Source organism: Corticium candelabrum, chromosome 18 (assembly GCF_963422355.1).
Source record: "Corticium candelabrum chromosome 18, ooCorCand1.1, whole genome shotgun sequence".
In the NCBI taxonomy this organism is placed as follows: Eukaryota; Metazoa; Porifera; class Homoscleromorpha; order Homosclerophorida; family Plakinidae; genus Corticium; species Corticium candelabrum.
Window position 1 is genome coordinate 874,404 of NC_085102.1, and position 26,344 is coordinate 900,747.

Consider the following 26,344-nt stretch of genomic DNA (forward strand, 5'->3'; position numbering starts at 1 on the left):
ATCTGCTGGTGCAGTTGTTTTTGCTGGTCTGAAACCAAGACCTCCCAAATGCATGGGTAAAATCGCCTGTTGCCATGCATGATTATTTAAAGAAGCATGTATCAATATTTCCAGAGAATGACCAAGGCCTGCATCAAATGCAGTAAAACGAGACATGGTATGGTTAGGATGGACAGTTCGAAGAATGTGATTGATCTTGCACAGACCAAGACACGATTGAAGAAGATGGAACTAAATTTGTTAATTGTTGAGATCAGGTAAATGACTTTTTGCATTTGAAAACACTGTTCACACGTTTGCTAATAAACTCATTAAAAAGTGATCAGACCCAACTATTGGAGAACCAAGAAGGTCTGCTCCACTTTTGATCAAACAGATTCGACTTATAGCAGTTGAAAATTCTGAGAACATTTGGTCACCTGTTAGCCAAAATATTTCACATTTATCTGAATTGAGCTTGAGACCAAATGAAGGGCCTTCTCCAACATCGAGTTCAATACCTGGCAAACCGCATGACGAGAGCCAACAAGAACTCTGTCATCAAGGTACCATAGATTCAATTGAATACCTGAGAGAGGACCAATATCATCCAAGAGTTGCAGTATGACCAAAAGAAAACAGAAGCGGGCCCAGTGGGTCGCGTTGTTGAACCCTTGCTATAGACAACATACAATGTGAACCAAATCTGAGTTCTCCTGCAGATGTACAACACCATTGCACCCACGGCACTAGATCAAGCATTTCTTCTTTAAGACAAAAGAAATATAAAGATGAAACAACATGTCTCTTTTTCCTTTTACCCCTAGGGGTGTTTAAAGAATGCACTTTGCAAATATAAACAATCTCACAAAGCCCCAAAGTCCATCTGAATATCCATGCTCGAGTTTAATAGCCAGTACTTGGGCTATTAACAGTCTTACAGATCGAGGAACATGAGTAATTGAATACACTGGCAGAGTAACAGCTTCATTCATGACAGCTTGAAAAATCTTATGTTCATCACCATCCGGGCAGACAAGTGAAGCAGCTGCATGAATTCCAGTCAATACTAAATCATCTGACACAGTTGATTCCAATTTGGCATTTGAAGAGGTATGGTTTTGACACGACGACAAATCAGTTTCTGATATTTCAGAAAATTCAAGAAATTGTAGGGTTGCCTCATTCTGTACATTAGTAATATTATTATCACTTGAGTCAAATGAGCTGGAGTAACAAGAAGCACTATTAGTCTTGTCTGGTTCTGGGAATCCACGAGACGAAGCAGTTATATTAGGAAACCACTTGGATTTACTTGTTTTGACCATCAGACCCCTGCATCTCGGCTTTCCTGTTTCTTGTGTACGACGACAGTATTTCCAATTCTGAGAATATACGAAGCCACACATAGAGCAGACATTTCATTTGTGAGCGTCAAGAAAGCTGGCATCTGGAAACGACTGTCTTATAATATTTTCCACGTTTATATGTTGCCAAAGACAAGAATCGTTGCTCTCTACTTTGTCACAAATAAGGACACTTACATGACCGGATCTGGATCTGACAGGATTCGAAGAGCTGAAGTCGTCATTGTCGTCATCTGAGCACTCGCAGTCGCCATCAACGGTTGTTGACTAAGACAAACTGACAACCATTATAGTTACTAAGACCAAACGATCGATAACCACTCACTCGTAGTCAACGACTCGACTTAACGGTCGTAAAGATTCAAAAATATTATTTCCGCAAAACGTCTAGAACTGCATCAAACTGTGAAGGACAGTGTGAGAGGAAAGGACTAGAGGCAAAGGAAGTGAATAAAGTACTAATACAATCAACACAGTGGAAGTAATGAAGCTACATCAGACCGCTGCAGTTGACATCATACATCCGGGATATATATTACATCCCTAAGTGGCGGACCCCAACAAACAAGCACCATCTCCAAGAAAACAAAACCCCAATTATTCTACATATGTAGTCAAATCCCACATGTCAAACTCATTTTCTAACAAATATCTACGAATTATTATTGTAGCATTGTGTTGCCACAATCGGACAGAGCTGTTGCAAAATGTTGGAGAACGCCTGTGGTAAATCGATGCCATTATAGGTCGTAGTTTTGGCTACAATAGTTCTCAACGTCTGAAGACTTGCTTGAGTCCAAAAGCCAAAACATTCCCATGCCAGAGGGTAGAACAGTCCTCCACATTTTAATACCGATTGCTCGTGTTTGTAATCCTTTTCCAATTCTCCTGCCCTTGCAGCGGCTCCAGTCATTTCTGCAGCTTCACATACGTACTTAGCTTGGACAGTGTTACAAACTGTTATGTCAAAGAAGGCAGGTCTGCCATCAACAAAGTCTGGATGAAAAATGTCACCAGGACGAGTCTTAGAGTTCCTAGAACATGTTTGTCCTCTCCTGGCTGCTTTGTTGTTTATCAGTAAGGCATGCCAAATAATGTCACATAAAGCATTATGACGTCTGTTAAGAGCTGAATCGTAACCACAACCCAGTAAATGGTCTTCATGAGGGTCGATGATACTGCCACAAACACATCTGAGTGAATCAGGAGAATCCGGAAACAGAGGAATGCCAAGCCAAATCCTGATGGCAATAATGTACTCATGTTGAAGCATAGATACGCCAAGATTTGGTTCAGGACTGCCCTCAACCATGCTACAGCATAAGCGGAAGAGATTGTATTAAGCCTTGCTCTGTCTCTCACATTGCTCATGTCCTTGAGAGACTGACAATGAATGACATCCAGCTGCGACTGTAGTGTCTTTTGCGATGAAGTAAGAAAGGCAGGTTCATCAGTGCCTATATGATTTTCAAATTTTACAGAAAATCTTTCTCTTTCCCTAATTTCACTTGACAAGGTTAAAGTTTGAGAAAAGGAGCTTTGAGTGGTTCATCGAATCCAAAGTGGAAAAATTTCTAGAACTTCCTGCCCCTAACAAATGCTGAATCAGGTCACATGTAGCATTGTAACTGCCTAGAAAGGCAGCTGATGATGATTTCAAGGCACTGTGTAAACCTAGACCTCCGAAGCATAGAGGCAGAGTTGATTGCATCCAAGTTGGATTCGAAATAGATGAATTGGTTATTTGAAATAGCGAATGTCTCATGCCAGAATCAAAACGTGAAAGCTGTTCAATAATAGAGTGACCAGGAATGGTTCGAAGTAGGTGGTTTAATGTGCAAACGCTTAGACAACTCCGTAGTAACTGGATTGCTACCTATATATATATATATATATATATATATATATATATATATATATATATATATATACTAGTATTCCTTTTACACAAGCGTATTCTAATTTAGTGCAACAACTGTCTGTTAATTTGTGGAAATTTAATGCTCGCATGATACAAAGTAGATTAATGTTAGATGCTGATGTAATTGCTTGGGATTTGCCGGTTTTGTCTGTTAGTAGTTTGTTAAAAATATAATATTATTTTGCTCTCTAAAAAATATATACATATATATATATATATATATATATATATGTATCACCCTGATTTCTTGGAGGGTTGACCTGCTTATTTTGACACAACAATTAGAAACTCCTTGCAGCCATTGTATGTGACAAAATCAGCTGTAAGGGCTGGAGTCGCAGCAGAGGCAGGTGAAGAACAAAAGGATTTGCCACGAAGACAGAGGTTATGCAGCTGGTGGTCTCTTTTATCCCTTAGTGGTTGAGACCTTGGAGCTCTGGTCATTATTCAGCATCAAAACTCTGAAAGCTATTGCTTCTAAAACTTCAGCAGTCAGTGGCCTTAAATTCCACCAGGTTGTCCAAAATGTGATGCAACAACTTTCTATTCAGTTGTGTAAACATAATTCGAGAATGATTTACAAGAGAATTCAGCTTGAAGTACAGGACGTTGATAGTTGGGATGTACCTAGTGTAATGTAAGACTTGTTGGTTTGGGGAATGTTTGAGTTTGTATATATATATATATATATATATATATATATATATATATATATATATTATATTTTACAATACCCCAATACCCCAACATCCCTCCCAACATCTCTCCCAAGTCAAGTAGGCAAATCCCAACTACGAACATCTAAAACTTCTAATTGCATACCTGCATGTAGCATCTTGGTGTTGTAGCACCATAACTTTACAGACAACTGTTCTAATATGTTCTTGAAAGCTCGAGGAAACAGTATCCCACTGATTGATGATGTCTTTGAACATATTCCTTTCAAAGTCTTTAAAGTGAAAGATGATATGAAGCCCAGAGATTCAAAAACTAGTGGATAGAATAGACCACCTGCAGTGGTAACATTGGCTTCATGCCTGGCATCTTTTCAAATTCTGCTGCTTCTGCTGCTGCACCAGGACGGATCGCTGCTTTCGATATGTAGGAAGGCTGTAAAGAGTTATGGATTGTAACATCGAAATATCCAGGTCGGCCATCCATGAAATCTGGATGATATACGTCTCCTGGTCTGCTTGAATCATAACCTGAGCAGTTCTGTTCTTTTTTGACCTGCTTGTTTTCAACAAGCAAAGCTTGGACTATTACTTTACAAAGAGCATTGTGACGTTGAACATGTAGCGGACCTCTAGGGCAGCTGATTTAGGTGATCACAAAACGGATCAATTGTAGCACCACAACAGCATAAAGCAGAAAATGGTGGAAGAGGAAATATTGGAATGCCGAGCCATGTCTGGATCGCAATTACAAATTCATGCGGAGGAATGGTGAGGCCTAGATTGGGGTTGGGTAATGCCCACAACCAAGCCCCCGCATGATGCGATGAAATTGTGTTCAGACGAGCTTTGTCTCTTAAACTCCCATTTTCCATTAAGGAGTTGAAAACATTGTAATGTAGCTGTTTCTGAATATTCTGCTGAGAAGCTGTGTTAAGATCCAAAGTGTGCATTGCAGGCAATTTCTTTCCAAGAATGCTGTACGCTTCATTTTTGCCTTGAACTTGAAAATCATGACAAAATACCTCTTCAGCAAATTCGGTGTTCGAATTGCCTGCGTTTCTTTAGAGACTCTGAATCAACTTGTGGGTGGTATTGCTACACACACACACACACACACACACACGTGCGCGCACACATACACACACACACACACACACACACACACACACACACACACACACACACACACACACACACACACACACACAGTGTTTGGATGACAATCTCAAACTCACCATGGAAAGCTTAAGAGATCAAGCAAGGCTTAAAGCCATATCGTCTCCTCATTCAGGGGGTTTGTTGAGGGCAATTCCTAACCACAGTCTCAGCCTAACCATGACCCCTCAGTAGTTTGTTATAGCTTTACGGCTTTGCGTTGGAATTTCTGTATTCCCAAATATTCCCAACTCAATCAGATGCACCTGTAATCATGTGCTAGATGAACATGGCGATCATGCCCTCGGTTGTGGTTCGTTGAGAATTAAACGACATGATGCTCTTTGTGACATTTTTACGACTGCATCCTCAAGGAAAACTCTGTACTCGCCGTGAACAATGTTGATCAATGCAGTTCTTTGACAGACCGGGGGACATTTACCACCCCGACTTTACTCAGGGCAGAGCTGCATACTTTGATGTGTCTATTAGGAACTCCTTCAATCCTTCTCAGATAATCAACGCTGCAAATGAAGCTGGTGCAGCTACCAAGTTTGGTGAATCGGAAAAAGACAACAGACATGACAACAATGTAACAGCAGCAAACGGTCTTTTTCTACCCTTTGGTGGTGGAAACCTATGGAGTATGGTCAACTCACAGCCTGGAAGTCATCAAATTTATTGCAAAAAGATCGTCTTTGCTTAAACAAACTCATAGCAAAACTCTTTGCAACTGGCATGAGCAATTGTCATGCAGATTGTGGCAATACAATGTAAAGTTGATTTTAGTCTGTTAAATAAATGTATGTTCAAATTTATTGTTGTATATCACAATTGAGTATTCAAGGGGAATATTTGTGCTTTTGGTGATCCTGCCATGTTCTAATTGTTTTGTGCATGTTGATTGCCTCTCTTGCATGTTGCCTGTCTCTTGCCACATTCTAGTAATAAGAATTTGTGCTATAACATTAGGGTTTTTATGTGGGTGACTTGACTGTACTCAGACCTAATCGACCTGGGCAGTGATGTGTTGTTGATTGATTGACTATCAACTCCTCAAGAGAAGAACAGAGAACAATGGAAAGTTCCCGTACCATTGCAATACAGAGGTGTTGCTATGTGTATTGGCCTGTTGCTATATCTATTGACCCGTTGCTATGTTTATTGGCCTTAATTACGGTTATACTTGATTGAAAACGGCCTTTGTGTTGAAACTTATCAGAATTACATTCTGTTTAACCATCTGGTGGAATTCTCTTGCGATCTTCTTTTGTTTATATGTGTGTGTGTGTGTGTGTGTGTGTGTGTGTGTGTGTGTGTGTGTGTGTGTGTGTGTGTGTGTGTGTGTGTGTGTGTGTGTGTGTGTGTGTGTGTGTGTGTGTGTATACAGACTTGGACAAAATTATAGGGACACCCCGCTGTGGGTATGTAGTAACACAATAATTAGGTCACAATTTACCAACTATCAATATTGTTAAGAACTTAATAGTTACCGCGTTGATTGTTAGGTTTCTTGAGAATACTGTAGACCCTAAATTGTTTTCTTTACGTTTTGCATTGCGGAAAACGAGACCTAAAAGTGTATGATGTCATGACTGCATAAGCGTCGTAAGTTAGACTCTCTCTGATTTTGTTTAGTGGCTTTTAAAAAAGCCGGTTTTAATAACGCGAAGGAAAATTGAAGCCCTTCACCAGTTCCTCAGTACCGAGCGTTCTCGCCTCTCGCCCTCCTGATTGCGTCCGAACGTCGCGGAACACTTTCTGCCAAGTTCCGGACACGCGCGGCTGGAATCTGCTGCTACGCCTCTTGTAGAGCATTCCAGAGCTCAGCTGCAGTTCTCGGTTTGTGACGGTTGGCAGCAGTTTTGAGTTCATGCCACAAGTTCTCAATTAGATTCGCATCAGGTGATTTTGGCGGCCAGTCCAACAGCGTGACGTCATGCTGGCGTAGTCATTGTCTTGTTGACTGAGACGTGTGGATTGGCGCGTTGTCCTGCTGGAAGACAAAGTCGTCTCCTATCAGTGCCGCTGCGTCTGTAAGCATGTGCTCCTCCAGAACCTGTTGGTATGCCGTGCTGTCCAAACGACCTTCCAGTTTCACCAGAGACCCCACACCATGCCAACACATCGATCCTCACACCATCACACTAGCCGCGTGCTGGAACGTACGATCACAACATTCAGGGAGAAATTCCTCACCTTTGCGACGCCAAACGTACAGAGCACCATCGTTTCCTATGCTGACTTTTGACTCATCTGTAAAAAGAACAGATTTCCAGTCATCCAAAGTCCATTGTGTGTGAGTGGTTGCCCATCCCAGTCGCAAACGCCGATGGTTTTCTGTTAGCAGTGGTTTTTTTCTAGGCCTCCGAGCGTTCACTCCTGTCTCACTGAGACGACGACGGACTGTTCTACTTGACACCTGCTTGCCGGTTTTATCAGCCAGCTGATACGAGAGCAGTCGTGATGGTGCTCTGCGGTCCTGCAGTGCCATTCTCTTCAGTCGATGATCTTCCTGGATTGTCGTTGCCTTCCCACGTCCAGGTCGTTCTTCATAATCGCTGCTGCCATGGGAAAGTCGTTGCAGGCACTGATGAATCGAATTCCTGGAGCGGCGGACAAAAGCTGCGATCTGACGCACAGAATGGCCAACTGAGTGAAGGGCTTCAATTTTCCCTTGCGTTTTTGGACTCAACTGTTTGCCTCAAGGCATTGCTGCAACTCGTGAAATATCTCACGGAACAAGACTCTGCAACTGCGTGCAGCTGAACGTTCAGGCTAACTTATCACCTAAGTTTGGCGGTCTCAAGGGCAGCGGTTTTAGTGCAGCTGACATTTTGGCGGTAGCAGTTTGAGATTTTGCTACGTAAAATGTGGACCGGAAGTGGCATGTCAATGTTCTTTTGTTGCTATAACTTTTTAGTTTTGTCTTAGCAGGATTTTTTTGTAATTAATTAGTGTCGCATGACTTTTGAATACGTTGAAGTTTGTTTATTGATTAAAATGACAAAACAATTCAAATTGTGATGACATGCGCGAAATCAATGTGCAAAAACAGATGATTTTCCTTTTTTTCATAATGTTGATAAAGGACTCACAAAATTGCTTTCACTCTCTACTACAGAGCATTCTTAGATTGTATGCCAAGAATGAGCATCCAAGAGCGATGAACGTGTACAAAGACAAGAAAAGTAGGAATGGCAGTCTTCCTTCTTCAAAGCAAACTAGATGCGCAGTAGGTAGTAAGTAAAGCTGCAGTCTTGAACTCAAGCTATGCTACATACTAACAATGGCGCAATCCATGAAAAAAGAAATTTGGAAAACATTTGGTTTTGCTAGAGAAGAATTCAGTGCCAAAGTTAGACTAGACACAAAAATGCCAGGTGTTCCTATAATTTTGTCCAAGTCTGTATATATAGTAAATGATGATGAACACAAAATCATTTGTGCTGTTGTAAATATTTTACATTACACTAATACCTCGGTTATCTGGGCACCTCGGGACTGGGCACTGTCCGTAATTGGAAAATATCTGTGTCTTGGAGGGTGAAAAAACCACACCAATACCATGTCATGCAAGGGAGGAAACTGTGATCTGTGTACAATAGTCTGCCACTTGGCGACAGTCGGGTCCTTTGCACCGAACACGTGGCAACTGATCTTTTCTCAGTCTTTCCAAATGTCTCCAACAGTTGACTTTGGCAGTTCAAAAATCTCAGCTACACGACGTTGAGACTTCTCTTTCTTGATTTCTCTTATGATTTCTATCTTTTTTTCATGTGTAAGGACAGACTACCTCCGCTTACTGGTCGCCATTTCTGTGGATGCAAAATTGCGCATGCACATTCATGTAAAACGTTTTCGCGTGTGATTACTGGGACTGCCCGGTAGATCGAGGTGCCCGGAACTTCAAGGGCCGGATAACCGAGGTATTAGTGTACTATTAATGTTTTTCTTAGCAGTGGATGCTTAGTGGTTCTAACTGTTTGTAGGGTGTTCCCAGAGATACCACATCTGGTGAGACATTAAGAACTTGCCTTGGAGAGATTGATCGATGTGTTGAAGACAATACTTACCCGTTTTTTCTTGCCATGATTGGGTACACATTTTAGATAATTAGTCTCTCTTTATGAGTGCTGTTGCAAATACCATGTGTTGTTGCATATAGAGAAAGGTGTGGATGGATCCCAGAACCATTTGAAGTTTCTGGACTTGTTGGGGCTCAATATGGCTGGGTCCATGGGATGTCTGTCACAGAAATGGAAATCGTTCATGGGGCATATCGTTCAGCAAATCCAAATGGTACTCTAATTGTTGATATCCTCCGTTGTTTTCATTATTGTATTGTTTAACAAACAGCTCTGATTTTAGTTGATTGTTATGTTAATTTGTTAGTGTTTTTGTCATAACTTGATGTTGCCTTAATTATACTATTTATGTCATAGCTCTCTTTATGATACGTGATGCATCATTTATCTCTTCTATACCCAGTGATCTTTGCTATTTGTACATTGACAGCAATCCTTCTGCACCTAATAAACTTCAGGCACTGAAGAAGAACATTAAATGCAAGTTTCCTGTTAGTATCAAAACTTGGGTATCAGTAGTTTCATATAGTTTGCTGAACTTGTTATTTTTATAGAACCAGTATGCTGAATATTCTTGTGGCTTTGAGTCAGTGGATGGTGAGGGTAAAGCAAATTTGAGTGGTTTGAGAGGGTCTTCAGTGTTTGCAACAAAGGTTGAGATTAAGTTTATGCTTGTGTTGTTTGTATATTATTTGGTGGTTTTACAATGCATTTTCAGGTGTTTGACTTTTTCAAAGAGAAAATACATGTTCAATATCCTTTAAGAACTGGCCAAGCAGATTTGATAGCATCTCAGAGAACAGCACATGAAGTAATTGCTCACATTTATGTATATTTCATCTTAATTTATAAGAGAAACTCTTCTGTGTCACTTGATGGCTATCTTATACTTCTGCATACAGACAAATAAGTTATGGCAAAAACTGACATGAAGACTTAACTTAATTGTTCTGTTACTCTGTTTTCAAGGCGTTTCTTGACAGTCGTTCGGCTGTTGTTCTTGGTCGTGATGAAATTCTAGATGAAGTATGCAATAATTTTGCTTTATGATTACATTATTTGGCATGAATAGAAACATTGTTGCTGCAGATTCAGACCTACATCAATAAAGGTCACTGCAACACTCCTTTGATAGTTGTTGGTAGTGCTGGTGCTGGCAAATCAGCTCTCATGGCTCGAAGTGCGTCATTGACTTTGAAGAATGTAACTCCAGATGGAATTCATGGGTTAGAACGAGACATACTGTTTCTTGTTATGATACTAATTTTGACTGCGTATGAAGAGGTGGAAAGATGAGTTGGACAGTATTTTATCATTTTGTTGGTGCTGCTCCTGGGTCAACAGATTTGGGCCATGTGTTACAGCGCTTCCTCAGAGAGTTGGAATTATTCAAAGTTAGCATGAGTTGTGTCAAAATCACTGAGTGGTAAGCAAATGTTGACTTTTTGCTTGTTAAGGACAATATGCCAGCTGATCTTGATACTTTGGTTCGTGAAGTGCATCGTATTCTGAGCAGCCCAGTCACAACTCCTTGTATTCTATTTTTTGATGCAATAAATCAGGTTAGTGATGATGTTTACGCATGATGTTGTTTGGTTTGGTATTAATAACCAGCTTATTTGCTTACTATCTTCACCTGGGAAAATTAAATAATAGTTATCAAGTGCCAAACAGATGAAACGACTACTGATTGAGTATTGCATTCCAGAAAAATGATATCATTTTTGAATATCCAGCAAGATTGTTATTCCGATCAGAGTATATTTCATAGCCAGTTTGTTGCTTTCTTGTGCAAACACATGTTGAAATAACAGCATGGCAAAACAATAGGGATGAAATGCTCTTGTTTGTGTTATCAAAGCCAGAACGCATAGAGGTCAGAGGATATTCTGGCCCAAAAATTTCTTAATCTGGGACTGTAGCAGTTCTGTGTTTGTAGCTGTCTAATCATTGTCGTCCAGCTACCTCTTCTTGCTCAGTGCACAATCTTGTCATTCTGCCTTGTTACTGTCTAGATGTCACTGCATGTGTAGACACCGCTGTCTGTTACTTCGTCTTCTTCTAAATGTCTGCTGTTTGTGATGGGCTGCTGAAATGAAAAACATTGTTTCTGTCTCCTTGGAAGCGTTGTGGAGACAACAAATTTTTTCTGCGTATGGCACTATCTCCCAGATATTGGGCAGAGACAACACAAAATCCCGGATACAATTCCCTGTATGTGTAACCAAGGGCATGTTTGATTTGCAGTTCTAGAACTGAAAATGAGGGTGTGTCAGTACTGTTGGAACTGACAGAACCAGAAATAGATCGAACAAAAATCTGCTATGTGAACCAAAACTGCTGACCAAAGCAACGTCAACGCCTGCTATGGCTTCATCAGCTACCGATCTATCAGCTACCAGAGCGACTTCACCTACAGCATCTCTTATTGACCTTGTGATGGATGCCAATCTTCCTCAAACGGAGTGATAGAGCCAATTCTAGCAGTTCCAGCTCCTTGGACTGAATTGTCAAATCAGTTCTAACAGTTTCAGAACTAAATTGAACGTGAGTTTCAGCTGGAACTGCAAATCGAACGCGCCCCAAATCATAAATATAATCTTGCAGCTATTTTGGGAGTCGTTGGACATTGTCACTTCAAGATGTTGCTGTCGTTTGCTGGCAGCTATTTGATGCGTGCACACAGGGAGTAGCTAGGCATATTTCTGAATGACCTGATATCCTTAGAAAATCTTAGTTTTATCTACATTGCTGATAATAAGTGACATGCTCTGTTTGTATTGTCTGAGGTTAGGCAATGGGCATTTCAGATGTAGTTGAGATCCAATGAGCCATTATAGAGAAATTTGAGCATGAGAAGAGGTAGTTCAATCGGTGGGAATTATGGAACTTCGGAAGACAACGAAACATTCACTAACTACAACCATTGGATTGGTGTGTGTGTGTGTGTGTGAGTAATATTTTTGGTGGATCTGTGACTTGCTGTTTTGGAGATACGGACGATCACACAGACAGCTGTCTTATATACATACACTAGCTGAGTAGCCTGTTTATCGCCTAGGTTGATTGTGCTGCTCTTGGCGTTTACGCTTGTTTCTGCGTGGCACAGTCTAAGTGTGTAGTTTGGAGGCATTTGGAAACTTACCTAATACACAATTGGTACACTTTCTCTGGCTCGGCAACCTTTTCGTTGATCAGTGGTCTATGACTGCCGCACTCGCATGTGGTACTCCTTGTTAGTTGACAACCTTGCTGCCCGTTGTTTTGGGGCTGCTCGTCTCTGGATATTCTTTGTCTTTTTACAGCAAGCATTTTACGCGCAAGCATTTTACATCCTAGGACATTTCTCTTTCTCCTAGGCATCTTAAAACTTCAAGCTAATTGAAACATGTCCTTGTTCAACTCTGAGAGAAATGTCTACGACTAGTGGTGTCATGTATTGTGGTGTTATGAAAATATCTTGCCGACCCCTCAAAAGGGGACCATTGGATTAATCTACAAAACTAATCAGTTGTTGTTCTATTGAAGTTCTATCATCCTGTCAAATTTCATCTATTTACACATTTTTAGCAATTCTGCCTACATGTGCAAACAAACAAATGAACAAATGCCGATGAAAACTTAAAACTTCCTGGCAGAAGTAATTGTTTGAAAATTCTCAGCAGCATCCATAGTAATTTTTTGGTTATGGAAATATGTTATAGCAGTGATCTGGGTTTTTGCATTGGCGATTTTATGTCTGAGCATTTCAGGCAGAAATTGAGACAACAGTTTAGCAACTCTGTCTTTTCTAATAACATTTTTGGTAGATTGTTCTCAAACTGAAATGTCAGTATACTCTTAGGATGTTTAGTCAAAATGATCATTCATTAGCTATAATCAAAGTGGCTGTTGGTATATCTCAATGTATATACAGACCGTCACGAAATTATAAGCCACTCCCTGCACGTGAATATACCGGAAGTTTTCCAGGCTGATTTACCAATTAGAACTTGGAAACAGCGTTTATCAAATAGGCCATGTTAGAGTAACAACAGAGCAAGAACGTGACAAATTTTGTTTGAGAAAACTTCAAAAGTCATTGCGTTACAAAGCAAATGCAAACAGCATTTGTGTGGGCGTGTCTACACAGTCTAGCAGAGTGACCTATGGCTTTTTAGACTGGTTTTTGGCTTTTAAAAAGCCAATTTTTATGAAACGTTTCTTTGATGTAGAGTCTTTGCTCTAATACTTCGTGTTTTCTCCTCTTGCTTTCCGGATTGATTCAACTCGTCGCGGAACACTCTACTAGCGGGCGCACTCTCTCTAGAGTAAGCACGCAATGTTGCCTGCACTGCCGCCCACTCTTCGCGAGGGTGACCAGCGTTTGTTGCTACCTTCAAGTTTCGCCTAAGGTTCTCAATTGGGTTGGCGTCAGGCGAACACGGAGGACAATCCAAAATAGTGATGTCAATGTTGCGAAACCATTGCTGGAGATGACAATGTTTGGTCATCTACCGGCTTCTAGCGAGGGCGACGGGTGTGCATTACTCTCTCTGCAAGTCGACGACAAACTAAAGATCTAGAAACAGCTTGTCTCGTGCTCTCCTTGAACTCTCATTTCAGCTGGCGCGATGTTAAACAGCGATTTCTCTTTGCCGTCACCTCCAGAAAGCGGTCATCTCTGTCACATGTTTTTCTGGAAAGACTCGATCTTTTCTTACAGCTTATTGCTCCAGCCACTAGTCTTTTTGGACAGTTTTTTATCGATCCACACGAAACACCGACACTTTTGGCGATGGTACGCTTACTCAGACCACATTCTTTCAAGACTTCGATTTTACCGCAATGTCGTGGACTGAGCTGCCGATCTCGGGGCATCCCCAAACTCACACCAGCTGTCCGACTTTTGCTCAATTTTATCTAACAAAAGATTGGTCACTCAGCTACAGGAATCCACAATTTGGCAGCTCTGTGAGCTCTAACAACGACTAGACAATCAAAGATTTCCCGCCATTAACATCATTTTGCAAAATTTTGACCACAACCATTTCAAACCAGAAGTCATACTTTTAGAAATTTTGTGTACAGTCTAAAGAATTTAGTAGATTTTTTACAAGATTTAGTTTTCTAGACATTATTCAGTTGATGTTTCAAGTTTTTGTGATTTTTGCGGGTTTTCTTATTGACAAAAATGACTAATAGTCCCGTCAATGACATCATAGTGGCTTTTCGTTTTCTAAAGAAAGCTGAAAGAAGTGTGTATTTCAAGTAGATTATGGGTAAAGCATGTGTAGGTTTCTTTCAGCAAATGGCAAAATTGAAACAAAAATTTTTTGTTGAGCTATTCATCACGTGTTTGTTTTGTGGTGAAAGTAGTGCACTTTAAAATTCAAAATTCTGTCAAAAGAAACAAACCCAATAGGGAGAGTCCTTCTCTGTAGTTTAGAATAGAAAACTTGCAGTAAATTACAGTTTAAATATTTTCTTCAAATACTTTTAATTTTGTGATCATTCAAACTTCCGGTAGAGTCACGTGCAGGAAGTAGCTTTATACTTTTGTGACAGTCTGTATATATATATACAGTCCACATATACAATTCATGGACTTTACTTTATTTGTTGTAGCTAGATGATGATAAGCGGATTGAGAAGTTGGCGTGGTTACCTGAACAACTATCTGGCAATGTTCGTTGCATTTTGTCAATGATTAATCATACGCCATGTCACGAATCACTGTCTTCTCGATCACATTCTCCTCATGAAGTCTTTTGTGGACCACTCAATCTGATAGCTAGAAAGGTGAGCAGTTGTTGCAGTTATAGTGCAGCCATTATTACAGAAAGTAGAGGCAGAGATACATTTTACATTGGTGATAATACATTTGTGGATCTCATTTTAGATAAATATTTATAGGCTCATAGTTAAGTTCTCAGGAACAACGTTGTTAAGTTGCAAAATTTGCAATTTGCTTGGTATCAAAGTTGTCATTTGACAACGTATTTGCGGTCAAATAACAACTTATAATTAAAGCAGCTTGACGAGATGAAAGAAATGTGTAAGCAGATTAATGGATGGGGTGAAAGATTACTTCAAAACTGAATTTTTTTATTAGTAGTTAGCATTATGAGAAAGTAATATTCAATTTACAATTCTCGATTCTTTTTGTCATTGTGTGGTGATAGACTCAAGGCAAACTACCCATGTATATTCTTTTAGAGTTTTTAAAAACAAGTATGGTAAGCCAAGGATAGCTTAGGTAAAAAGCTACACATTGGTAAAGACGTAGCGGTGCCACAAGCGCACAAACCTTCATTCTAATATTGCATTTACACTGGCAACTTGAGAACCGAGCCAGACCAGATACATTTTCTTCGAGATTGCCATTACTTAATTTATTCTACTAAAAATGAAAGGCCTTGTTAATTTTGATTTTGTACTATTTTGTGTTCAATTATCCGGATCTGACATTCAATTATTTGACTCAGGCAATTAATCAATTATCTGAATCAGGTGATCAATTAGATCCAGGTTATCAGTTATTTGTTCTAGCGTAAGGAGTTTACAGTTTGTGTTGAAAGAACTGATAGATGATGTAGTTTGCAAATAGGCAGCTGCTGAAATCAACCTAGATTCATCAGTTATTTGTCTCTAGACAATAATTTATAATATTGATCTTGAACCACATGAACATTGTGACAGCATAATTGTCGCTCTTGTTTGATTATTGCCTAGCACACCTTCATTAGCCGATGGAGCTGCCTGCATGTTAGAGTCCATTCCAGGATTTAAGTCAGTTCTACACTCACAACCGAAAGTGGGCTGCTGACGCGTAACCATAGAACAGACTGAGGTCACACGGGTATCATTGGAAAGCTCTATGTTTGCTTTATGCAATTACGCACATTTTCATTTGTAGGATGCATTACACTGGAATAAGTAGAGTTATGTGATGCTTCCGGTAAAATAATGAGATAGAAGGTGGAGTCGTGTCAATCATGTACCATTCTAATTGCAAACCTACTGTAATTAGATTGGTATGTTGTTCTATGTAGTAAGTAAAAACAGTTTGAGAATGCAATCGACATGCTAAGTACAGCCACTTACACTCTCTATCGCTTTCGACAGCACCGTCGACTTTGTTCTGCATAGTTTACTGGCAGGGTATCCAACAGCGGTAATGAGACACCAAAAGTGATTGCTGCAACAATAAGGCATCTGGTACATTAGAAGGTATTAGGTATTGTAAGCCACTTCCCAAAGCTGCAACTGACTTTAATTCTGGAACAGACTTTTAGTACATATGCATGTACATAAAGCTTTGGACGCCTGCTCCGCCCCTCGGTTTTGCAGTTTGCTGGCTGGACTCTATGAGCGTGCTGCATATTCTATAATCAAAAGAGTTTGAATTTCCACATTGTTGGTTCGAATCAATCATTTATTCTGCTGACAAATATGAACAAGCATTGTAGAATGACATTATAAAAGAACTGTATGCAGTTTAGACTTTAATTGTCTGATTGAAAGATTGAACAAACTACATTTGGTACTCCTATGACAAAAGCTCGGCTAATTGAATGCCTGAATCGGACAATAACAATAATAATGATTGCCTGAATCGGATAATTTATTGCCTAATTCGGATTATTGATTGGCTGAATCGGATAATTGAATGCCTGAATCAGATAATTGAACACAAAATATTATAGATCTATTCTACTATCCTGGCATGCATCTGAGTGTGAACTTGATATAAATCTAAAAAAGGAAAATGTTGTAGCCTGGTTACTAGTAGTGTGTCTTTCTACATTATAATCTTAGATCAGAAACTTGCAAATTTTGTTTTAAATTTGCTATTTGCCTTTCTAATTTAACTGGCAACACCCTGCTTTACATTATTATGAGAACACTTACAGTATTTTATCTATACTGAAGAGATTTGAATAGCAATGGTGACGTTACTATTTGCAATTAGAGATGATTTCCTTTGTAGTTTACTTTCTGTTTCCAGGATCTATTATCAGAGCTTTGCGCTTGTAGCTGTAACATACTTGTCTGTTGTTGGTTTTAAACATTAATATTAAGAATGCATGATTTTGAAATCTTTTAATAAGCCTTGGCTGCACTGCCGGATAAGATGAAACATTGCCAGGAATTATTTTGGCGGTTTGCTAAGGAAGTGATGGAAAAAGCACATTGGCCATTTTGTTTTGGCGGTTGGGCGTCGTTATTGGGTAATTGATATAAGTACAATAATTTCCCATCCACTATGAAGTGGTCGCGTCATGGAAGAGTTTGTGATTGACAGCTGTGTTTGTCACCATAACATTTCCCTATCTTACTGGTCTCCAACTACTGTATTGATGATTGATAAAGAATTGCTGTGTCAGCACCAAGCACATGACTTGCATAACTTCTTTTCCTTCATCAATAGCTTCACGGCCTCATTCTCATGTTTAACCTCCCTGCTAGACAGGGTATAGGCACAACAGACGGCAAGCAGGGGTTACCATCTTGTGTCCTCATCTACGTAATGTACCACCACATTATCATTAGATACCTGATCCATATGGGTGATGACGTCACATATCCCGGTTGCCAAATTAATGGCAGATTTTATATTGGTGCTTGCTGAAAAATCCGTCAATCTGCCAAAATACATTCCCTGCCAATATTTCATCTTATACAGTAATTAGTAATATTTGGTAATATTTGCTGAGTGTTGTATTATAGGCTATGGTCACTGAGACACTTGCTGTTTATAATAAACAACTTAATGATGAACAGCTACAGCTTTTTCTTTCAAAAGATGGCTCAGTAAATCCTTTGTGGTTGGCAACGGCGTGTGAAGAATTAAGGCTATTTGGCAGTTTTGATGGAGTTTTAGGAAAGATCAGAGAACTAGGAGATAGTCTGCCAAGGTAAGAGCTAACTTTGCAATAATTTGGTCTTTTCTTATTTAAGTCATTTACAAAAGTTTTTCTAGTTTGCTACAGCAAGTTTTGCAGCGTCTGGAGAGTGAGAATGGTGGTGGTCTTGTCATTGGTACATTGTGTTTGTTGGAGTGTTCTCGTCATGGCTTGTTAGAGTCGGAGTTGCTACTCTTGCTTAGTAACGAAAAAGATCTCTTGCCACCACAAGATGAATGGATGAAAATACACCAAGCAGAAGTGAGGTGTCATGTTTGTGATCATCCAACAGTTTGATGAGTTTTTCTATTCTGTACAGAATACTAAACAAAATATTTAGGCATTAGTTGTACAGCATAAATGGATGCAGAAGAACACATGAAAGATGGCAATTATTACTTTGAACAATTAGAATGTACCAGCACGTCACTGCTGGGACTTGATTTATTTATTGTCTACATGTATGAGGGATATATAAGGCACATACAAAGCGAGCACTGGTTTAATGAAATCTAATGAGTATGTTACATTGAGAAAATCTCTAAAGTGTGAAAAGGTGCGTTACACAGCCTGCCTTAGCACCGTGCAAATCCAGATGGAAAACGATTTTCTGTGACTCAGTGATGTATCATTTGGTCTTCTGTAGATCTGTATAGAGCCACAGCATAAAGATGGCTACTGTTATGCAGCAGAAGAGAACAATTTTTTTCTGTCAAAGATGTTATCTGACTAGTAGCCTGAATGACTGTTGGTGCCACTTGTTTTAATCAAATTTGATAAAAGGGTTGTAACTGAGATAAGTACTCACTGATTTATTGAACTGTGCAGAAGTAATGAAAAGTTATGGGATTAGTCAGACCATGGTGGTGTTTTTATGTAACTCACAGACTTATGCCAATGTTACTGAACCAGTCAAGTTTGGATGCTGAGTTATTAGATATAATCATACATTATTGAGGAGGTGTTATATATGCTAGTATCTATAATTAGAAATATATTTATTAATTAGACATTGTTATCATGCAAGAGTATGATTACAAAAGCATGATTATTGGTACAGCAATGCTAGCAGATATATCTAAGTATGTGGTTTTGATAACAGGTGATTTTTAGTACAGTACTTCTGTCATAGCAGGCAAGCCAACATTTATTATCTGTGTGTGAAACTATGTGCTTGAAAATCTAGTTGTGCTTTGTAATATTTGAACTGTATTGGCAATCTAAAAGTAAGAGCATTTTGAACTAGTAATGTAGAATGTTGGTTATATCCTAACATCAGTTATGAAGCCATCGGTGGTACTCGATTTCACTTCAAACACTTCAAAATACAACTGAGTAATGCAAAGCAGGTTCACACTAGTCTTAAAAAGCACGATTAACCCTTGCAGTGTGAATGCCACAGCAAGGCTTTGATCGATCATTGTTGTTTTTGTAGCTGAAATCAACAAGCCTCCTAGCTATCTCTTAGCAGAGCTGAGGGGTGGCCATTGTTGTCTGGCAATCTAAATGTTTACGACCAAATTGCTAGTTTATATAACTTTTCCAGAAATTTATCAGTATATACTCCAGAAGCAACTGTGGAAAGTGAAACAGAAAAATTATGTGAATTTCGTTATTTGCTTAACACATGACACATGTAGATATAGACATTTTTACTTTAGTGCAGTGGTTGCTTATAGTTATGAGACTGTCATAGTTCAACCCTGAATGAGGTAAAGGCAAGTTTCCCTATGATTGAATAGAAAAATAGAGAGATTGATTTCTATACTTTTTTGATCCTGCTGTACAGTCATATAGCGAAGTAGACACTTGTGAAACATGCCTAGAGCTATTGCAGTCACCCTTACCTGGCTAAATTATGAAGTCTGTCGTAATTCTGTGTGTTATTATCAGCTGGATTGTGAGATGAGAGGTCTTGTTTTGCTTCTGCTTTAGTATATATATCTGGTGAAAAGAACCTCTTAATTAACTGCTAAAAGGTTGCAGTAAAAATCTAATGGAATTCATGGGCATGTATTCATTACCATATCAACATTTCTAAACAATAAAATTAGTATTAATTTTTTATGTAACGCCCTAATGAGAGTGCCTCATAACTATGCCTAGTAAGTGGGTGTTGGCACATTTAAGAAACATTTTGAGGTGACGATCTTTTGGCGTTTTTGTGACTAGAAAACGTATTCATTTACTGATATGTGCACGTATTGACTATTTTATGTTTCTGTTGATGCAGGACAATTTGAAATCGAAGGACCTACGTCTATTGGATGTAGATGCACTTGTTTTAATGCTACATGAGAAAGTGTCCATGACATGTCGAAGTGAATGTAATTTGTCTTCATGCTCAGTGGATGCAGGAGTTGATCAAGGAGAAGGAACAGGTCAGCAACAATGCACTAGACATTAACCATTTTATATAAATATGTGACTCGGTGATTAGCTGTCATGTCTACTGGAAGAGTAGAACCACTGTCAGCTTCAAAGTGGTCGTCTGTGTATCGTAGTCTGAAGCAATTTTTGAGGCCATGTGGAGACAGTGGGGAAGGCCGACTGGACTTCTATCACAGAACAATGAGTAAAGCAGTTAGATGCAAGTGTGTGAACCATTTGATGAGATGCTAGTTTACTGGACAAGTGCATTGTGATTGTTTGCATTTTGTAAGGTATTTTGAGAGTGAGGATGAACGATATACAAAATATCAGTACACATGGTGGCATGGCAAACTAGCAGGATTTTTTGAGTCATCTGAAGATATGGACAGACGCTCAGAGGTACAGTGGACAATTTCAACTTATTGCTTACAAAATGTTGGCACTATCATAGTACTACTGTACTGCTTCTAATGCTTTTCGAGTAATAATCTTTTCCCAAAATTTTGCCTTTGAAAAAATAATAGGATAACAGAAAATATTTTGGTCTCAAAAATTGTCGCTTGTCCGGGCTTTGGTTTTTGCGCTTGCACATGGAACATTGTAAAAAGGGCTGCTAGACGGAAGTGTGGAGCTCAATATGCCAACTTGTTGAAACCAGAGACTTCTCTTCTTGACTACGGCTTCCGGTTTCAAACCAAAATGCTATTACCACGTCCCTTGCAATATACCGCTTCTGTGGAGAGTGAACTGGTAGAAAACTTTTGTCGCAGTATTGTGCTGAGCGTTGTTGAGAGATCACGCGATCTTGTCAGTGGATTGTTTAGAATTGAATCAGTTTGAAAGATTAGTAAACAGATAATTAAATCAAAAAATGACTAATATTGCACATCAAGACCTCAAAAAATTAGGATTTGTAGAAGATGCTAATTTATTTTTGGAGTCTTGAAGAGAATTAGTTTCAAAAACCATTAGGAACAGTAGGGTACTACGATAGACGACGTCATTGTTTCTTTCCTTCATATATTATAGTACCTCACATTTTAAGCTCATTGTTTTATGGTGAGGTTTAGCAAATTGCCATTTTTATACCTTGGGAGGTTTTAAGGGGAACAATAGGTATACATATTGGTTATCCAAACCACATCATTGTAGCTTTTTAGGTTAGTTTTTATATTCACTTAACTGTGTTCAGCGTTCTAACTTGTAGAGCTGGTTTGCTGGCATTTTGCTGGATAGGGTAATCATTGCAGGAAATGACTGGCTATACATTTTTGAACGTAGATCTTGGAATGTATATCATGTCTTTCCCAGAAGTTGGCGAGGCAGAAAGTCAGGGCCAGGTGTGATACTAAAAGCATAAAGAGCTGCTGCCTTCCGCTAGTTTAGGCATTTCAATGTTTGTATTTGTTAATCTTAGGTATCCACTCTGCAGAAAGCATCTGATTGCACTAAATATGATCAGCTTTCTACCCATTGTAAATTCCTATGTTTTGAAATGTGTTTTTTTGTTGGTCTCACGGAACTAGAAAAATCTCTCGTACAGGTATACATAAATTATCCGGGCATCTGGGTACTAACAGAATGAGTCTATCTATGCGGACAACGACATGTTGCTGCGGAAGCACACATTGTTCAGTGTTTTTGTCAGTTTATATTAATAATTGATCTTTGTTCCACTTTAGAAAATATTGGAACTGGAACTTGCTGTGTTGTCAAATTGTATGCATGGTGGCATGTTGAGTTGTGTTCTTTTATGTTTCTTTAATCAGTAATGTGTTCTGTAATAGCAATTAAGGTTGCAAAATTCTGACTCTTTGTTCACTGGTAGCCCATATGTTACATTTATATTACTATTAATAATTGTAATAATAAAGAATAAAAATAAAATGTGCGCGTGCACGGATTTCTGAGCCAAACAACTAATTCTCTTCTTGTGGCCTTATAGTGCCTTTATCCGGGAACACATTATTTAGGAACGTAAAAACAGTTGGGAGACAGAATTTGTCAGGATAATCGAAAGTCCAGATAATTGAAAGTCCAGATAATCGAGGTCCGGATAATCGAGATTGTACTGTACCTGAACTATACTTTCGTTAACTTTCCTGCTGGTTTGATGCCATTTAAAACACGTTGTGGCTGTATTCATTAACGATCGCTCTGTCTCTGTTTCCTGTACAGGGGAACACTCTGTTTCTTGTACCGGGGAACACTCTGTTTCCTGTAAAGGGAGACACCACCTACTAGATCTGGCCACTTATTTGCAAATCAGCACTCTAGCAAAGAAGAAATAGACTATGACACCCACAGCACAATTCAACATTTCCACACAACTACTTTGTCTTGTGACTTTGGGTTGAGTCTGAAAACAAAGCACCTGTGTTTGTTTAAAAACAATGTAATTACTAGCACAATTGACGACATTTGCTTTTGTGACAATTTAGCGCATACAACCATACCGTATACCACCTACATCTGTCTATCGACCCGCTCACATTCGTCTAGTCGTTGGTCTCAAGGCCTATAGTCTACGAGACAAGTCTGAAATTCGCAAGTTGCGTTGTAACTTTCTTCCAACAATTTGAGACTAAGATATATTGTAGTGTACACTTTTAGATCGCCATCGACGTATGTTGGCCTTTGATCAGTATTACCAGAGGCTGCACCTTGGGTTAATGAAGGCATCAGGGAGGGTGCCAATACCTCAGTGCACAATCAACTGGGCTTTCAAAAAGTTCAGTAGAACAAACACACAAAGCAGCTATTTTTAACAAGATATGTGTTAAAATTCTCTTTTCAACACCGACTGAACTCTTCATAGCATGCATTAAATAAACTATTTGTGTTAATTCAGTCTGGCATTGAGGCTAAGGGGAAGTCCAACAAAATGAACTTAACTTGTATGAGTAGATCTTACGAAGACAAAATTGATCGGTATAAGTTACTCTGTTATCTTCTTTTGTAAACGAGAACGAGTGATGTTTCTGTGATGTTGCAATGCCCACGCACCCTCTCTCTGCTTCCTGGTCGCACTGCGAACAAATGAATGCGTTTACGGACGACTGCTACGGATATATCGAGAATGCCGAATGTGAATGTGAAGATATTATGAAGATCTGCCTTCTTGCCGTCAGTTATTTCTCTCGAGTGAAATTGTGTCGGTAGGGCTGTTTTTCCATCAGACTTTCTAGCAGAATTCCCCATTACTATGGCTTAGCTAGACAACGCACTTTTGCTTAAGTATTTGTTTATCCTTGTTCTTTTAATATTCGAAGAGAAACATTCAGCGTGCCGTCTAGCGTGTGCTACAGAGGACGTTGCTATCTTCACATCTGATCTGTTCACTTTCTTTTGCCGCTGATTGGTAGAAGGTTACAATTCCAGATGTGAAAATAGAATCATCCTCTGTAGCACACACTAGACGGTGTGCTGATTGTTTCTTTTTGGATATTAAAGAACAAGGATAAACAAATACTCTAGCAAAAGCTTGTTCTCTAGGTAAGTTCTCTAGGTAAGCCATAGTAATAAGGAATTTTGTGCTAGAAAGTTTGACGGGAAAACAGCTCTACCAACACCATTTTACTTTAGAGAGGAACCACTGATAGCAAGAAGTAAGATCTTCATAATGTCTGCATTTACATTTGGCATTCTCGATATATCCATAGCAATGGGCAGAGCTTAATCGACCAGGAAGCGGAGAGTGGGTGTGTGGGTGTGTGGGTGTGTGGGTGTTACACATCACAGAAACATCACTCGTTCTTTTTTACGAAAGCGAAAATAATGGAGTAATTTGTGCCGGACGATTTGTCTTTGTAACATCTACTCATACAAGTAAAGTTTATTTTTGTTGGACTTCTCCTTTAAGACTCTGAGCTGGTCAAGCTAATGACACCAGCTTGTGTCCCTTTTTATTCTTTAGCTGCATTGTCATCTTTTGGAAATGTTGGCTTTCCATTAGCTTCTTATGTTTTTTATTATAGGAAAGAAATGGTCACTGAGAGTATCAGTATGTATTTTGTACTGTTACTCTACAGTCCGCATCAAAACTATTGACACGTTTACACTTGGAGGCGTGGCCATGGGTAACGTGAGCAGAAACGCATCAGTTTTCACGTCACATTGGTTTTTAGATAGAAGAGAACCATTGTGTATGCTTGTAGGTTTGCTAGACTTTTTGTAAACTTGCAAGTGCGCATCAGTAGCTTCTGTCCTCCTTTTATTTTTTGAAAGCATCCCTTGCTAGCATAGTTAGACAGAAAGGCGCATTCGGCTAGACGTGCGTTCAATATACGGCAACAGAGCACAAGGCGTGAGCAAGTGCCACGCCGCTTGGTGACCACTCAGAGGTTTTCTATTTGTGCAAGATCTGGGGATCTAGCGGGCCAATTGAGGAACCGTGATGCCCAGAGTCTAGTTTTTTTTAGCTTCACTAGCAACGGAATTTTCTTAGGCATATTGTAGTGATATTTTCGTCATGAAGTTCTCTTTTGCTAGTGGAAGAACTGACGACAACTCCTTCTTGCCCTGCCACCTAATGGGCAAGTTTGTTTGCTGATTTGTTGTTTCTTTTTGCGTCATGTTCACTAATTGAAGCTGTTGATGGTTTTCAGCTAGTTTTTGGTCTTCCATCAGAAGCTGTGCGTTGGATTTCTTCTCCAGTGGTCTAGTCTTTTGAGAGTTCAGTAAACAGTAGAACAAGAAACACATAAAAGTTGGGAGATCTTAGATGGCTTCTTGGTAATGGAGCGGTATAGTGGCGTTGTCTTTCACGACTCGTGATGATGGAAGAGTTCTCTACACAGATGCGCAGACTATTATGGACTGCTTTTCACCTGTTTGAGAAAATTTGGCAATAGCAAGACAAGAAAACTTTCAAAAATAGTGCAAGTAAGCCAGAAATGTGTTAGTAGTTTTGACGTGGACTCTGTATGTTCAATAAAACAGGAGAACTAACAGTGTCGTTTGATATTGCTACCCATAGCATCCATGATGTGCCTTTTTGGACAGTTCCCACTGTGCACATGGGCAGCCACTTTTTTGCATATTTTTGTACATATAGTTTGTCATCACTTCTATTTATCATAATCTTCATTTCATTGGTATAGATATAGTTACCCATTTTTACTGTCATGCCATTGTGTTTGTGAGCCCAGTGTACTCTCTTGGATGGCTTTTTCATGCGTCTAATCCGTTATATCCCATTGACCCAATTTTTTCATTTTGTTGTCTAGCTAAATGACTTTTGAAACAATTGGCTCTGTTTCTGGCAGATGACCTTCTAAAAGTTGCTCTCTCTGAAGCTACGGTGCGGAACTTCAAGCGTGAGACTCTACGGCAAGAAAAGAGGAGGGCTTCTTATTTTATTGGGGATATTGATGAACTGACAAAGAAGGTAGTCTATTTGAGGTCTTCATCTCTCAATCTGTGGATTATCTACCTGTTGAGTTTCTCCATAGTCCTAGCAGCCTTGCAGCTATGTATTGTGCGCTACAAAGCTCAGAGTTGAATTCATTAAAATAAAAAACATTAGCATATGAAATTTGTCATTTTTTGGGCAAAAATTGTTAAGATATATATTCTGGATTTACAGTATCTAGGATTTTGTATTGTTTCCACGTAATCTGGTATTTAGTGCTGTGTGGGACCCAAGGGGACTTTGATAATTTGCTCGAGAAAGAGCAGGTAAATCAGCTTCTACATACAGAGTTCCTTCACACCTTGTCATAGATATATCAGGGCTAATAATTCTATAAAATTTGTGCTAGTTTGTTTTTTTGCTGCTGCAGCAAACTGACTCATTATTTTATTGTGAAATATATGTATGCTTTAAACACCTTGTGATGTCTTTTGTTTTATCACTATTGTGGGCGAAGTCTTTAGCGTTGAGATCTTCTATGTA

The 26,344-nt window shown here is 39.3% G+C and overlaps 1 protein-coding gene across 1 annotated transcript; it reads left to right on the forward strand.

The window, feature by feature from the left end:
• Window positions 1-5,629: 5,629 nt before the first annotated feature.
• LOC134194328 (telomerase protein component 1-like) lies at window positions 5,630-25,324 on the forward strand. Its single transcript, XM_062663254.1, has 18 exons — window positions 5,630-5,656; window positions 5,699-5,872; window positions 9,092-9,198; window positions 9,268-9,401; window positions 9,545-9,678; window positions 9,742-9,840; window positions 9,906-9,998; window positions 10,157-10,213; window positions 10,277-10,413; window positions 10,470-10,581; window positions 10,645-10,749; window positions 14,795-14,968; window positions 17,900-18,087; window positions 18,153-18,336; window positions 20,309-20,456; window positions 20,516-20,669; window positions 20,739-20,847; window positions 25,056-25,324. Exons 1-18 carry the CDS (start codon window positions 5,630-5,632, stop codon window positions 25,110-25,112), a joined length of 2,193 nt encoding a protein of 730 aa, XP_062519238.1. The 3' UTR covers window positions 25,113-25,324.
• Window positions 25,325-26,344: the final 1,020 nt, after the last annotated feature.